The following is a 17584-nucleotide window of genomic DNA, read 5'->3' as shown; positions in this document are numbered from 1 at the left end:
TATGTTTTCGTCGTTCGTCGGTGTCTTCGGTGCAGGTGCGAATTTTGAAACGTTACCTGCAATTATACGTCGGTTTTTGTGAAATGTTATCTCATACTCAAAAGTAGGTTCAAAATGAACAAGATTCGTGAGTTTGTCTTATAGTTATAACTGATGAGATACCTGTTTCCATTTAAAGGTTTTCTTGTGGTACAAAAATATTCTGTAGCCTTCGCGTTTTTATCTAGTACTAATTTGCTATTTACTATCAAAATAGGCTTTGTAAAATTATCGGAAAAAAGTATTTTGCCATAGCCAAAAAATACAATTTATTGATATAAAATAACGCAAGGGTTAATTGGAATGTTTTTGCCAATCGGTTAGCGGTAACTTTTTGCGGTACCCCTGTTCCTTCCGAACAACACTAGTCTTGTTTTTTTTGTTGGTGAAAATTTCACAGTTACGTGTGTAGTGATGACTTGTGTGTTCTGATCGTTGGATAACGCTTATCAGTGAAAAGTACACATCAATGGAAACGAAATGCGATATGGAATCGGGCGGATCGGATACCGCTAGCACGTCTTCTGTTACGTTCCAGATCCACAACCTGGAAACAGTAGTGGAAGAGAGTGAAGGTTTGCAATTTGTTTTTATTTTTGGGTTTCTTTTTGCTCTTTACGGTCTGTTCTGTGGGTTTGTTTCGGTGCTGGTGCTATTTAGCTCTAGGGCCTTCGTTAGCTGAGATTTTGTTTCTGTTGTCTACAGCGAGAGTGCAAAGTCCTCCAGAAAAAAACTAAAGCCAGTTCACTATTTTTCTGTTGCTTTCATTGCAGATGCGAACAAAGCAATATCTGACCTCAATGTGGGACTACTCGTGGAAGACAGTACAAAATCTGAGCTATCGAAATATCTCGCCAGTTTGCTACAACGTTTCATCCAACAGTACCAAAGTGAACTAGAAATAAATCAATTCGATTTGCTGCTGGTAACGATATATTGCATATCGCTTGAGGCTGGATTCATACCCTGGAACCATCAAATCGAGGATAATGGGAAAGATTTTCGGTCGCGTTATCCTTCATACGATCGGCGTATTGTTCGTCTCTTTTCGGCAATAGTCCCGAATAATTTCTACAACCGATCCAACCGCAGCTACCGATTGAATCTTTACCTACAAGGATCTGATGAACGATGCGTTCTAGTAGGCATCCGAAGTGGTGACTTTCTATGCCTTACGTTTAGCGTTCCCCGCCGTACCGATATTTGCGGTAAAAGTGTTCTCCTTCCGGTCGCACGCTACGTTCCCCTGCTAAACTATCAAAAGCTAAGTCTATCATGTCAGAATTTAAAAGAACTTAGCCACAAGTTAAAGAACAACATTTTTATCCCGGTCCGCGATGCACTCTGCGTTGATGCAAACGTCACAATGTATCCCTCGCTGAACGGTCTGCCGGATGAGGTTGTAGCGATGCTGTTGGTAAAATATCTTGACAAGAAGGCCACCTTGCGACTGGCCGCTAGTTGCTCTAGGTTAAGAATGCTTGCAATGGCTTATCGTGGGAAGTGGTTTGCTTAGTTGGTGTTCTTTTTTTAAACTTAGAAATAAAAGGCGTTTGTACAAAGTTGTATGTGGTTTGCTGGAATAGAACGAAAAGAACCTCTTTTGGTGTAAGATTGGTAGGTATCAGGTGTTTGATCGGTGCTGGTTTGGCTACAATTTCGCTTATAAATTATCCCATAGGCTATTTTCTGATAGTTACTGTCTTGATGCCATTAATTGGTTTCGTTACTCAAAGTCCGTGTTTCACAATAACTTCCAACAATAAAATTTATTGTAGGTGATTCGCGATAGAATACTCCGTTGTTTTTGCAATTCCGAGCATTTTGTTTTTTTTATTCCCGTTACTCTATGCAAGTGAAGTCAAGTTTTTTTTTCTTCAATTTGTCAAAAAGTAATGTTTTTAATAGCAAATTTAAGTCGGAAGACAGAATAAGTCGTTGTAAATAGCTTTGCAAATTAGTTTTGCTGCTTTGGGAACTAAACAGAATTGTATCAAATTTTTTGAGGAAGTCCACCCCTAGTAACTAGTTATTACTAACAAATGGTCGGTGTTAAGTCAGATCGGACTAAGTGACAAAATATTGATTTCGAGAAAAACGAGTTTAAAGTTTGAATCGCAGCTTGTTTACATTATATTTTAAAATTAATTTTTGCCATAATTCTTGTTTATACGTAACAATGTTCAATCTGGCAAATGTCGAATGTAGATGACGAAATTCTTTATCCAGTGATGTCGTTATCTCATTTTTTGATGTTGTGCGACTTTGTCCGGTCTGACTTAACACCGACCAAATGGTAGTCAATATTATCTATATATCAGGAACAATATTCAACCCACGTTCTTGAACTTGAAGAAATGCATATTTCGTTTTTTGAAGTAGAATGCTTCTAACGTTTCAATACGAGGATCCCGTTTCAAAAATTTCTTCTGAGGCATTTTTCCAATTTTGAAATGCAAATAACTTCTATTGTACTGAACGAAATCACTATCTTTTTGCACTGTCTGATCGGAAATATATGCACTATTACACTGTCATGCGACACATGTTACAGCGTTTTTAGCCACGCCCCATATCATATCCACGATTATTGGCTCATATATAAAGAATACTATGTTGGCAAATTAATCAGTTAGTTTTGTGTTGTACTGGCCTTTGCCGGCAGGTTTATATATAAATAATAGTATCAAAATAGCACTGAATTTTAAATCTGAAAAAAGCATAATTTTCGTCGGAAATAATTTATGTTGAATTGTTCCCGGCCAGATTTCTGTGTGGAGAGTTTTAAAATCCCGTTATGTTTCCCGCGGTTGGGTTTACACTTCATGAAATCTGTCATTTTCTAGTAGACTCATTTTCCGTCACAGGATTTGAAATCCCGAGCTCCATTTAAAATACACACGGCCCTATTCTGCGCGGCGTATGACGTGAGACGATTAATCTCACCTCACTCTACGTGACTTTTCTCACCCAATTCTAAAGTGTCACTTCGGGTGACGTTAGACGCCTATTTCATCGCAATGGGGAATCTCACCTCATCCGAGTCGACTCTCAGAATCGAGTGAGAAAAGTCACATAAAGTGAGGTGACTTTAGTCGTCACACGCCGTGCAGAATAAGGCTGACAGGGACCCAAATCCCGTTACACGTTTTCCGAACTGTAAGCTAGCCTTAACACTGTTCCCGTCAAATGTCCCTCGTCCGCTTGAAGCGTGGATGAAAGAGGGAAGGAAGCCACGTAGAACGAAAAAGGCCGGTATTTCATTGCATTGTACACGAGAACGAAGGCTTCAGCAATCGTTTTCAGCCCAAACAAACAAGTAAATAAAAATCAAGCAGGTTTTTAAGGGGGCGACTGGCGTAAAGTGCTCAAAAATATTTTCATACGAGCGTTTCAAGAGTAGACGTCCAACCATTTCCACGTCGAGGAGTGCCGCGGCGAACACGATAACTCTTGATAAAATTGTCTGATACAGGAAATTCAATAATATTTGTAATACTTGGACTTGTAGTTTCTCGATGAACCAAAAAAAAAAAACGGTTCGAGTTTCGGAAAATGGCTTCATGAAAACTGAAAACTCTCATATTGTTCTGTACATTTCGCACACTTTTCTTCAAAATAATAGGGAGAAAAACAATTGATTCAGTTTTCTGTGTTTTCACATATTGTGCATTCTCTTAAAAAAAACAAGTCAATTCGCTGATTAGTTTTTGAGTTATTGTGTTCGCCAATATGAAAACTGCGGTTCCGAGAAAAATGCTATGCCACTTTTTAATCATCAAATTGCATCACGGAAAAAACGCTATAGAAAATAACCCATTGAGTATTTTCTCTTGGAAATTGGGGTAGAAGTAGTTTAGAGTGTATTGTTTATATTGTATTTTTATTGCTGTCAGTTTTTCGAAAATTGTTGCCGATAGATTGAATTCTGCGTGTGTTATAGCAAATACCCTTTACACGAGAAATGCATGGCTATTTAAAACAAAAGAGTTTCAGCGTGGCACAGAGATAGCGGGAGATTAGAGGTCAATAATTACAATTAAGTGGGTAAAAAGAAGTCATTTTTTTGCCCGCTTCACCAGACGCACTCCTTAATAAACAAAGCAAAAAAAAACAAAACAAATATTTAATAACAACCGTGACGGAATCGAACCTAAGGGTGGGCGATTTTTTTTTCGCAAAATGTCGAAACGAAACGAAATTTTTTGCAAAGTAAATTTTGCGAACTTTTTTTGCCTGTTTCGCAAAGTTTGGGAAACTTTTCGAAATTTATCAAAATTTAGTTAATTGTAGACTGTGTAGCCGTTTCTTGGTTAAATCGATTTTACACAAAAATTATAACGATTTATCTATTGAAAGATCGATGCATCCGGAGATATTCTCAATTCTTAAAGCCGTCTTGCGATGACTGAGCAGGTTTCGATAACTGATCGGAGCAACGATTTACTTGATATGTCATGCGCAAGGTGCACTAATAAAAAATTGACTCAAAGTACAGCTTACTCATTTTAGCTACAATTATATCACAGATAAAAGTCGTCCATCTCGAGGGTTAACGGCATATTCAAGGGTAATTGAGATAGATGCACCAGGTTGACTAATTTACAAATGTAATAACACTAGTTTACAAATTTAGGGGTAAGCTAAGCTAAGAAAAAAGTTTTCAAAAGCGAGTTTGCGTCGCCGAGATTTTTTTAAAAAGCTTTGCGTAGTCTTTGCAATTATTCGTCAATATTTCGTAAAAAGAATCCGATGAAACCGTGGGTAGATCAAATATAAATATATTAAAGTTTCAAGCGACTAAGCTGTAACAAGTATAATTTTTGACATTCTTAATTTTCTTTTATTTCGACTGTGGTCGCATGTAATGTATTAAGATTTCAAATTATTCGGAAGAGAACATGCTTTGAACAGTTTAGTAATTGTATTAATCGGGCAATTTTCATACGAGATATTGACCAAAAACCAAAGAATGAATGAAAGTGATATTACGAAATAGTTTTGATTTTGCGCTGTGACCTAAAATGGGCCTATAACCGACTAGCATAATAAATGATCCATATTTGCTGTCTTCGGAAAAGATATGAATAACCCATGATGAAATAATTTCTGGGAATCCTCAATTTCTTGGTCTTGTAACTGTAATAGAAGTTCCAGTAAGAATTTTTCCACAAAATGCCATTCAAACCTAATCTTTTTATTCTAAGAAATTTCATTTTGCGCAGTTGGAGTTATGATGTGCGAAAAAGGTAGATTTTTCGACATTATTTTTTATAATCTAACAATTATTACTTGTTCCGAAAGCTTAGGTCGGGGCGAGCAAAGAGTAGTTGTCCTTATACGCAACTCACCTGTGTTCGTGTCCCTACCCCGCCATATAGGGTTAAAATTTTTTCTAACCAGTAAAAGAGACAAATGAGAAAAGTTAAAACCTCTATAATCGAAACAAAGGCTTAGATGTAATAGTTCAGAATTCGCTAGAACGAAAACTAAATGAGTTTTAAATTTCTTTTGCTAGATTGCTTCTGTTGCCCAGTAAGCCTTGGGCTAACTAGAAAGAGATAATTGCTCTAATAATATATAAGGCTTTTCCTGACTATTTTCACAAATATACAGTCACACATTTTTGAAAACTTTCCTTATATAAAATGGTTTTTGAAAAATGTCGCAATAGTTCGCAAATGTGTTCGTCAAAATTGAATTTCGTGTTGCGAACAACATCTACTATTAAAATTTCGTTTCGTTTCGTATCGTTAAGAGAATACGGAAGAGTTATTCGTTTCGTTTCGTACCGCAGTCTCGTTTCGCCCATCCTTACAAAATAGCGGAAGAATTGAAAAGACACTGCTGGCCAATAAAATAGGTGTGTGATAGATTATTTTGTTTTTCTCTCAATTACGCATACCAAGTTGCAGCAGTCTCACTCACACCTACCGCACACAGAAGCCTTGGGATCTGTCAAGTTACTAGTGGGTTGTTGGCGCAGATTATATTTGCAATCTTTGTCAAGATGCAAAACAAGACTACCGCAGGCTTTTTCGTGTGGTCAATATAATAGGTGTGTGAAATATATTAACGTGTTATTATTTTACATGATTCCACCTGTTTAGTGCAGCGGATTCGTCCTCAAAGTCAAAGATTTTTTATAGAATGGGTCGAGCATCTCACTGTACTCAAGTGGAACGAAGTACAGTGCTAAGAAATTTTGTTCAAGAAGATAAGACATAAAAATAAATCGCGAATACACTGCGGCGTTCCGAAAACTTCGTTACAAATGCCTTAAAACCTTTGAAAAAAGGAAACACGCAAAAAACCCAAGAAAACATCTACAGCAACTGACCATCGTATTGCAATTTTAGCGAAATCTGATCCATTCGCGTCATCCAAAACCAATTCAGCACAAATTGGAAAAGTGGCAGGTCCGAGAACAGTTCGCTGTAGGCCGTAAAATTCCAATCTTCCAGAAAAAATTGCTAAGAAGGTTCCACTATTTCGAAGCCAAAGCCTTTGAAGAAAAATGCAATTTGCTTTTCAACAGCGTTATTAGGCCTGGTTCAAAAGGAATCAAAAAATGTCGACATATCCTTCGGAGGGACGAATCAAAGGTAAACCTGTTTTCCTCCGATGCACAACGAAACGTTAAACGTCCAAAGTGCAAACAGTTTGATCTGCGACACACGCAAAATATGGTAAAGCACGGAGGCGAGAACAATGAGGTTTGGAGCTTGCTTCTCGTGGAATTGCGCAGGTCCTATTCTTCGCAACGCCACTATAATGGCAAGATTCGAATGCAAGGCTAAAGGATGGACATCCTAAAGGATGTCATGCAGTCCTATGCCAAAGGTAACGTGTCTTTACATGACAGTTTCTGCAAGATATTGACCAAAAACACATCGAAGTATGTAAAGGAATGATTTCGGGATAGTAAAGTGACTATAATTTCGGACCATGCCAATCTCCTGTCATCAATCCCGTAGAAAATTTACGGAATGTACTTAAAAAGAAGTTATTCGATCGAAATTTCACAAATAAGGATCGTTTGTGGGAAGCAGCTTAAAAGGAATGCTACCCTATACCAACGGAAACTTATCAGCGTTTGAATGACTCAATGTCAAGACAAATGGATAAAATTTGGTTAAATAAGGGAGCTTACACAGGTTACTAGTTGCTAAAAATGTTGAAGTCTTAAAATCATTGGATTTGAAAAATTTTAATGCAATGGATTACAATACTGAATACACCTATTTCACTGACCAGGTACTTTTTTGGATTTCATAGAGAAGAAAGAATTACGATAAAGCATAACATTTAATTTACAAATAAAAGTGTTCTTTTTCATATTTACGACTGTGTCTAACTATAAAATATTTGAATATAGAAATATTTTTAGAGAAAACTCAAAATTTCATGTATTTTTATCTCACACCTATTTTATTGAGCAGCAGTGTATATATTGTTGGCTCCAATCGCAAAATTTAGAACAAACATTGGGCAAAATAAACGCCCTGTTGTGAAAACCACAATAATAAGCAATAACAGCAAATACTGAAATAATTGGACGTAACGTTTTACCCTTTGATAATCGAAACAATCGGCTAAGAATGATGTTTAGCTGTTTCTAGCCCTTTTGTTGAAATAATAGGTTTTTGCGCTATCTGATGGGAAATATGTGCAACAGTTTTGTAATTAATTCTGTAGAATGTAAAATTACTGAAAATAACGGAAAGATTGGATTTTGTGAAAGCAGTTATTATCTGCGTCATGATTGGTCCGTACAATTCGATTACAAGCAAGCCAGACTAGTTTTTGTTCGAAACTTCACCTCTTTGACAATGGAAGTAAACTACTTTTGTTCGATGGCCGGCCCTTTGGCTTCGAATGTAAACTGAACCAAGTACAAAGCCGCGGGTGGTATGCGAATGCGGCATCATTCGTGTATTACACTTGTACTGGCTACACCAGCAGGTCTTGTCGGCCGATCCATCGTTCACTGAGAAAGGGTTACTACGCCGAGCGTGTCGGTGCGAAAGCACTCGTCTACATGGCAGCAATGATAGAATATCTTGCCGCCAATGCATTGGAGCTGACAGTGCACCTGGCCGTGATACCAAAAATCATCCCCCGCAATCTGCAGCCGGTCATTCGCAATGGCGAAGAGCTGAACAAATAGCTCTCCAGTGTAGTCAAAAACTGGTAATTAATCTCAGCATTTTTTTTTCAATGATGCCTCTGTACCTATTGAAACGTTAGAAGTAAACTACTTAAAAATATAATGGCTTCAACCTGCACTCTTTTGGAATCGGGCCAAATACGCTGCTAATTACACCACTGCACTGATTGAATTTCTTAGTACGATTGTTGTTAATACTCACATTAATAAATCTGGGTTTAGTGTTGTCTAATCGTCCGCTTCAATCTGTTAATTGGTACGCAGTTTTTGTCCTAGCTAATGTGTAGATCGCTTCAAACATCAAACCCACATACAAACACAAACACACACACTTACAGCCGAATTACGAACATTTCCACAGAATCGGCAGACAACTCCATACTGTCCGGATTGAATGCAGCTCTGCTAGACCCCGAGACGCCCAGTGCTACATCCGATAACTCCCACTTGCTGCAGTATCAGAGAAAGTCTCCCCACGAGGGTATTATTGTGCCGATTCGTCGGGCCAGTGAAAATTCCCGCGACGGAAGCGATGGTGGTAAGTTCGTACAGTCGTTTGGCGGCTATGTACTTCGCACGTGAATGCACGTGAACGGGTCGCAATTTATTGATAGCAGATTGGAGCAAGCAAATAAAATATGATTCCTTGATAAAGCAGTGGTTGCTAGTAATTAGAAGCATTCAGTTGAGCACTTTTTTATCGGAAATAGATAAGCCCGTTTGTTTGGTTCTGCTCGGTATCGAGGAAGGAATTAGGTATTTAATCATTTTTTATATTTTTCAGTTGAAACCAGGTTTAAGCAAATGATATAGAATGAGCATATATTTTATATACACTCTTACCGATTTAAAGGGGTTTTATGAAGCAAGATTTGCATTTTCCGTGGAAAAAGGAATTTATGTTGTAGTATTTTGATTGTTCGGATTTAAGCAGAAAGATATAAACAAACAGGTTTTTGTTTTGCTTTGCATCGAGTAAAGTTTACAGATTGTTTATCAAAAGTCCTCCAATTTCTGAGACCCTATGAGCTTCCCAGTAAAGTTCAGCTTATATTCCGTGCGAACAAGAAAATTAGCAGTTCTCTAGGAGAATTAGCAAATCCCAAAGAGAATAGGTAAAGAGACGAAGAGTGAAAATCAGTCAAAACGGCAACACTCCCTTTATGATGATTTCAACACTAGAATTTTGGCAACCGCTTTCACAGGCAGCACTTTAAATGACTCCTATTATATTTTGAAAACAAACCGTATGTCGATCGTTGGATTTGTTTATCAAACGATGCGCATTTCGAAACAAAGACATGAAATAATTTTAAAGCTTGTTTTTACTCATACATATACTCTAGAATGCACCTCACAATCACGATTGAACCAAATTCTGACGAAAATTGAAATTTATTTTTTGATAGATGTACAATACTTATCTCCTCCAACTGAGGCGTGAGTAATGTTTATTTACATTGCACGATTGGTCTGCTCAATAAGGTATTTTTGGCTTCACACTATTCGTCTCTTTCCCTATTCTCTTTGGCAAATCCCATACGTCGGTCTTGCCGGACGTTCCACTACATAGTACATTCTGTTCCACGGCGGTTGTAAAATATAACGTAAAATTTCATTCATAAAACTCCGACAGCTTCACCGCAACTGTCATTCATCACAGTTTGAACGCCAACATATTTGCACTGGGGTGGATCTGCCAGATACGAAAGCTGTCAAACGCTGAGAGCTGTTGCGGAACCGGAGCGGAAAGAGGGCGATGTGACAGAGACAGAGAATGCAACGATACTTCGGTATAGTGTTGTAGTAGTGTCAGGTTTTTAGTCGTCAGCCGTCGTTCGTACGTTGCATACATACGGGGTAAGGTTGTGCATATTTTCGCGTAAAAGGGCAGACACTTCATGTTCTGTCGGATTGCTGGCTTCGGCAGCAAGCAGCAGAAGTTGGTAACATCAGGAAGAGGGTGGGGTGGCATTTGCCAACGCAGAAAAAAAGCTCCGCAGATTTTCTTTATCTCAAACAGCAGTTTCATCCAGATTTCGTTTGCTTATCGGCAGTGCAGTGAATTGTGCTAAATATCACATTTTGGGTAAAATCCGTTACAAGCCACGGCCCAGAAGGGCAGCAGAGTGCGAATGTTTGTATACATCAGCAATTGTGTGGTGCAGCAGAGAAAAAAAAATGGGAAAATGTGTGTGATAGTACCTCAGCCAGTCTAGTGTTCCAGCCCAAAGAAAATCAGCTATTGGAAAGGGTTAAGCCGAGAAGATAGTGCAAGGTGAAGAAACAAGAAAATAGAGAGTTTTAATTGGGAAGTATTGGAATTTAATCAAAAGGGGTGTGTGTGGGGCAGTGGAAGCAGACAAGAGAAGTGTTAAGAATGCAGCAAATGTGAATAAACCGGAGAGCTAAATTCGGAAAGGCTATCGCCTCTCAATGGCGGAGAAGATAAGATGCTGAAGCTGTGAATGTCGAATCAAGCAATATTGGTCGCAAGAGGGAATAAAATAGGGTTTAAATAAAAATGATGTGAAGTGCGGTATAAAAGAGGCAATTTTGTATGCGTGTGATGCCCGCAGTGTTTCGTGGGCAAATGTAGTTGAAGAGAGTGAAGTGAAGATGTAGAAGGTGCTTCATTCATCAGCAAATACAACAGCAGCCCAGTGTGGACGCTGGCAGGCCGAGACTTGCGGGAAGAGCACGGTGCCGTTGCTGAAGGCGAATTCGATAAAATATACACGTGAAGTGTGGAAGAAAGAGCCAGAGCCAGCGAATCGTATAATGAGGAATGAAACATCACTGTAGTCGGCGATGGACCTGTAAGCATGTGTAAGTGTCATGATCGTTTTTTCTCCACTCCTCAGGTGGAAAACTGTCTGAATTACATACTGCAGTTTGACCGTGATATCATAATTTGTAAAAAAAATACCTTTTGTACATTTTAATAATTCGATTTTGCCTTCCGATCCTTGCAGAATATTGATAAAATATTATCGTTTTACCTATATTTAAAATACATTCTTTCATGCCATTTCCACCTGAGGACCATGGGAGTTGTTTTACGTTTAAATCTATATATGTACCGATACACTATCGTCTGCGATCGCAAACGAGCGAATGAATATAGGTTTGGCTTTGTGTGTGGAACAGACACGAAAGAAAACAGAAAGAATAATAATTGTTGATGCCAGCCAGTAAGAGGAGGAACGTGGAAAAGAATGTCAAAAACAAGTTTTTACTCCGAAAATAGTTGTTTTTCGAGTCGTTTTTGTTTGTGCTCCCTTTCGTCCACCCCTTGCACGCAGATTCTTGTTGATGCTGCTATTGTAAGCATATTTTTATCGACCTCATCTGCCGTTCCGGAAACACGAATTCAACTCACTGAAATACCGCCACCGTCCGGTCAGGCCAGTGGAAACAGCGGTCAAGTGGCGAAGCTTTTTCTTATATGATACGATTTTTGAAATTCTTGGCAGGAACTTGGCAGGCGGGTCAGGGATGAATGTTTGCGTTGGATTATAAATGGTCCAAGAATTTTTTTTCATCTGATTAATACCGTAAACTTTGACAAAAACAAATTGCCGTATATATAACTGCCCACGGTCGCATATTTGTCCCGTTTCCTATGGGATTTCCTATCTTTACGGGATAGATTTTCGATCATAGGCACAAAACCACAAAAGGATTTTCCAAATCCAAGGAACAGTGTATTGTCATCAAATTCAATAAATTACAACCTTTCATAAAATTTGCTGCGGAAAATCGGGTCAAAAAGCTGCTGAATAAATGAAATGATAAAATCTGACTGACAAAATTGGAAAAGGATTTTTAAAGCATTTGTTCAGATTATTGCACTTAGAATTTTCCATACTATGTTGCTTGGTTACAGAATCGATACGTTGCGAACTCATTTGCATACATTGTAGTCTAAGCATAGGGAGTGTCACAAAATGGAATAGGGCAAGGTACACACCTTTTCACCACAGACACACTTTTTGTACAAAATCCTTCGCCAGTCATTTGTAACACAAGTACTCTGCATTACATTATGAATTTTAAAAGTAAATCTATGGTAGTTAGTGGTGCGCATCGTATTTTTCTAGTTCGAAATCGTTTACATCAACGAGTATCTTAGCTTGAAGACTTTGGTAATTGACTCACTGAATGAAATGAGTATCACATTCTTTACATGATGAAGCTGGATACAGGTAATCTCAAAAAGGTTGTTTTACGTGATGAAACTATTTCACTGAAAACTCTGATAGAAGAGGCGATATCCGTATTCAATTATTTTACTTAATCAATGTTCTACTTTACGTACAGAGGAACGCATCTTGCCGAACCCAGAATCAACTACTATTGTGTTTCACACTTCCACCGATAGTGCCACACCACTTTAAGTAAGCCTCTAATGGAATGAAAAGTTTGACGGGTTTTTTCAAAGCGAAATAAATAAAGAAGGCATAGCTCTGTATTCATGTAGCATGCTCCGCAAATGTCTAGCTAGCTTCGAATATAGATAATTGTACGATGCTTGAGCGATCTAGCTTGCTTTTTTATAATATCTCTAGTTATATCATTTTGAGTTTAATTTCCTTAAGTCATATTCATCGGGGGGCTGAAAACTTTGGATTTTCAAACCTCCTGTTTCATGTTCATTATGATACGCTAGGTAATCCTCTGGAAAATATTCCCATGTGCACGATTTTCTTTTACTACATGACTCATTTTTTGCAAAGGTCTAGCCAAGTAGTAAAGCGCGACACAAAACCACAACTTCTCGTTCCGAAAGTTTGTCTTCAATGCCCACGATTCTGATTCCGGAGAGACTACTACTTTGTGTGCGTTTGAACGAAGAATGGTATGAAAATCAAAATCCGTTTTCCCAGGCCATGTGCTAGATCTTCATGAAAATCAATCGGCTTCGTCTAAGTATTTGTGACAGATGGGTCAGGGAATTAATGCAGAATTGGCTTATATGATAGAATAGTGGGTAATCCTACATTCGTTGGTCACTTTTTGCCGGTGTACAATTCGTTCATTCGGGAAGATCGGATTGGATAAATTAAGGTGCGATTAATTTACCGACGCACGTCAATCATCCATTCTCGGTCAGCATAGCATGAAAAACTTCTAACGGAATGCAATTGTCGTTAATGGTAAATATATATCATTTTCTGGCATTTAGACGATTCCAAGTAGTTTCATTGCATGTCTTCTTCTACTTCAATAGTCCGTTTTTTGTACTTTTATAGTTTGCTTTTCCACTATTCATGTATACCAAAAATAATATCCATCAATTTCGTTTCTACTTAATTTCTTTCCTTTTTTCTTTATTCGGCATGTTATTTGCTCTTTAACTGCTATATCTTTGATCCATTCGAACACTCACTAACATAATAAATTTTCTCATATATACTAACAATTTATCTCATTCCAAACGTACAAACGTGGCCTTCGCGATACAACAAACCTGGTCACAAACGCAAACGCCCACGATCTCGTCAACATTAAAACACCCTGGTAATTAAGTGAACGTTTTTACATATATGAACTTCCACACGGGGTCTCAAGCATCAACCCGACGCTCGCGCAAACATGAATCGGTCACGTCTAGAAGCCTCTACCCGCGGTCATAGCAGCCTAGACTTATACCTGCAGTTGGATCAATGAAAAATGACGCTCATATTCACTGGACAACACGTTCCATGGCGACATGATTGGAAACTCTAATGATATGGGGAATCTGACTTACTTCTAGCACCTCTACCACACACTAAAAATTAAACATCAGATTAACGATCCGCGCGCGATCATTCAAGAATACACGGGAATATGAGAATGCCCTCACGATTATAAAATTGAATTTATGTACGCCAAGGTGCATACACGCTAGCGCAAGCGACAGAAACGTTAACATACAAACGCTCGTGCCCTTCGCGATCACACTATTACGCAATTAGTGAGCATCCACGCCAACCCAGACAGATCTGCACCCCAGGACTCGAACGCTAAAACTCACCTTCCACTAAGACACCACCACAGGACTCACAATTAGACTTATACATACAAAGTCACATGCAATAATTACAGATATTTGTCTGGCAACCGGGGGAAGTGCATCTCAAACGCAGAACTTATCATATCAATGATGGCCTAGGATCTGCGTTGCCTGTGTTCAAGGCACCATAGCTTTGTCCGGCATTAATTTATGAGAACAATTAATATAGTTGATTGATGATTTATTGGACTAAAAGCAAACCATTGAATATGACAATAAAATATTTGTTCTTTGTGCTGAAATGACTGCCGCAAATTGGAGACTGATTTTGACACAAAATTACGTACGGAATTTGCGTTTCGATTTCGTCTCATCAGAATCTTAGCGACAAGGCTACGCTAGCGCCGGACTGAGGCTAGCTCCAAAAAACGAATACACGATTTGGGTTTCTGAGCAAGCCCGTAGTCCAAAGATATGTTCCGCAAGAAATTGCCTTCAAAGATTCAATAAGATAGAGTGTGTTTACCGTTTATGTATGTATTTATTGACACCAGCAGGCTCCTTTGCCCCAATGGTGGTACCTTAACCCTCTAGTTCCCAACACCGCCTCTAGGCGGTCTCTATAAAAAACTAAATAAAACTACTAAAACATGATTGTATGTTGTCATCCGCACTAGCATTTCTTCCCAACGCTCACACCCTTCATACATACATTATTTTAATATTCGTAGCTTTCTGTCAAAGGCATTTGAACCTCAAAGTTGAAAATTCGAGGAAAACGTGAAAAAAAACTATTTTGTGTTTAGTGGTAATCTTCACTAAACAAATTTTAACTGTTTTTGGAAATTTCAATAACCAAAAAAATATTTTTGAGTAGCCTGTTACTAGCATTTCACTGTAGATGTGAATTGGTTTAATGGAATAATTCGGAAGTTTAGGTTTTTTGGTAAAATACTTTGCCCGCCTAGAGGCGGTGTTGGGCACCTGAGCGAAAAAAAATTTCTTTAGTGATTACTTATCGTACCGGAACCAGTATTATGTGCAATTTTAGCTAAAAAACTTATGTTTTAAAAACTTTTGGTGAATGTGGTGAATGTTGCAGTTGGCAGAATCTTTTTTTCTCCTTTTGTATTACACATATGGCGCTGTCTCTAGTTCAGCACTTCAAGTACTGTTTAATCCATTCTTCAATGTGTTTATGTTGCATTAAATTCTGTTTCGTACACGTTGTAAGTGATATTGAGTTTTCGAGCGTATTAGAGTGAGAAGCCTACTTTAGTCGTATTAGGAAGGGTGCCTCATAATTTCATTAATTACTCGGAATACAATTGATGCAATGCGTATGAATTGGCATCAATATCTTTGCTTTCTTCTTATGAACCATTATGATATCAAAAATCGCCATTTGAACCAATACGTTGAACAAAGATGGCTAACGCCGCTCTAACCAACGGTTTTACATGGTTGTGACGAAAATAGGCTCATTACCCTAGGTAACGTTCTTAAATTTCAGCATTTTTGTTATTTAGGGTGAGTTCAAAGCTATTCCACGAATGACTAGATTTTTCGCTAGCGCGCGAAAAGAACTTTCCTTGACCGTATATGTGATATACGTAACCACAAGTAAAATTTGTTTTTTTTTTGTTTGTTTACTTCGGAATTTCACCTGAAAAATTTCGAAAATTTAGCTTTTGAATACAAATTGTGCGCCGAAATTAAAATGCAGGAGCATTGTGGCTGAATAATAATAACAAGTATCATTGATTTGCAGTTTTATTCAAAAAACATCTCACGCGATCCATACTTTATCATCAAAAGTGGCCAGGTGGCATCATTGTGCGTATAGTCGTAAATTGGCGAGATTTCCGTGTCACATATTTAAAATCTGTAATGTCACAATAGTCCGCTCTTTTATGCAACGCATTCACTTTTACACGATCTTCTTAAATTAAGAACATAAAACATGATAAGTGAAACCATCGCCAGCAGACCCTGGACTCCCATACTATAAATTAGAAGTCAATAATTAAACAACCAAAGCACTAGAGAAATACTCCTTACAGCTTAGGTATTTTGCGTTCTGATGGAGTCCAAAATATAAGAAACCATCTGTATTCGCTTATGTTGAAGTAACTAGAAGAAAAAAAAGTTTTTGTTTTTTATTCGCCCAGGTGCCCAACACCGCCTCTAGGCGGCCTACTTATTTTAAGGCCTTAATGAAAAACCCATTACTTCCAAGAATTTTCAACATTATTTTCGTTTTTCTCATCACGAAACCCACCTCCAAAAGTTTTTTCAAGCCAAAAAAAAATTTGGGCACTAGAGGGTTAAACTAGAATATAATACAAACAATCGTTGTTGACACGGTACCTGCTTAATGGAAGCCCCCCGACTCAACCACATTTTCATAAGCACTACGATGTCGAATCCAAGAGTATGCCTTGACTTAGGATTGGTCACAAGCGGGAATTGTGATCTTGAAGATATATTTCCATTTAGTAATTTAGACAGGTGAAGTATCTTATTTAGAATTTGAAATATTTAAATCGCATGATATTTGAAAGAGTAAATGTGGTTTAATTGGAATAGAAGTACTTCCATTCCAAAAAGTTATGTTTAAAACATTACTAAAGATGCACTACATGTTGTAAGCTCGAACAATCAAAGTTGAAAAATGCAAATTTAATTTGTTTGTTTGAGTATTTGGAAAAACTATAAAGTCTAACAAAATCTGTAAAACGAAGAAATTTCATATTTTGACAACTGTAATCTGATAACTGTCAGGGCATTTGACACTAGATAAGTACATTTTTTTCCTTTTTTTATTTCCACTAATATGCAATCACATATTCTTTTTTACATTTTAACGACATTCAATAAGATAGAGATAATTAAGTAGGGAAAGTTATGGAAATTTATAGCCATAGTACTCAAGTGAGAGCAAGGATGTGAAATATACAGATCGGAAAACTACAAGTAGCAGGGTCATTAAAAACAGGCTTTAAATCTTACGGACTAATCTTTTGTCTTCCGCTGGCAGGAGTCGAGCTTAGGCAGCATAACTACGAATCACTCAAGTCTACCAATATGCCTCTTGGTAATAAGAGACTTGTCCCTCTTACCGTGAGAACCGCCAAAAGAGAAGCTACTTAAGATCACCACTGAAAACCTGTCGATGATTAGCATCAATGAAATGCTGCTGTTCATCTCTGTTTGCCTTTCGAATGCCGAGGTAGATTTTTATTAGACTATTCCTATTGCGCTTGCAGTGGTAGCGGGTTTGCTACTGTGTGTAAGGTGGTGGCTTTGTCTACCGCGTTAACACACCGCTGCCGGTGGATTTCCATCAGTCCCGTTTTCTTTTTTACTTTTCA

General features: G+C 38.0%; 2 protein-coding genes across 3 annotated transcripts in view; both read left to right on the top strand.

Moving 5' to 3' along the window:
- Positions 1 to 9965, top strand: LOC131689426 (uncharacterized). Of its 2 annotated transcripts, XM_058974508.1 has the most exons (3): positions 1 to 614; positions 8571 to 8747; positions 9846 to 9965. In XM_058974508.1, exons 1-3 carry the CDS (start codon positions 509 to 511, stop codon positions 9875 to 9877), a joined length of 315 nt encoding a protein of 104 aa, XP_058830491.1. In that variant the 5' UTR covers positions 1 to 508; the 3' UTR covers positions 9878 to 9965. The 2 variants fall into 2 exon arrangements, with proteins under 2 accessions (XP_058830491.1, XP_058830490.1); XM_058974507.1 differs by lacking the exons at positions 8571 to 8747; positions 9846 to 9965 and adding an exon at positions 813 to 1601 and having other exon boundaries at positions 4 to 614.
- Positions 9966 to 10046: 81 nt separating this feature from the next.
- The window catches only part of LOC131689425 (phosphatase and actin regulator 4), a 534941-nt gene continuing 527403 nt past the window's right edge, over positions 10047 to 17584 (top strand). Inside the window, exon 1 of the mRNA XM_058974505.1 lies at positions 10047 to 11038. The gene's annotated coding sequence lies outside the window, so the exon portion shown is untranslated. The remainder of the gene's footprint in view (positions 11039 to 17584) is intronic.

This window comes from Topomyia yanbarensis, chromosome 3, assembly GCF_030247195.1.
Source record: "Topomyia yanbarensis strain Yona2022 chromosome 3, ASM3024719v1, whole genome shotgun sequence".
NCBI classification, from domain to species: domain Eukaryota; kingdom Metazoa; phylum Arthropoda; class Insecta; order Diptera; family Culicidae; genus Topomyia; species Topomyia yanbarensis.
The sequence above is the reverse complement of the archived record's forward strand: the minus strand, read 5'-3'. Positions and strand labels throughout refer to the sequence as shown.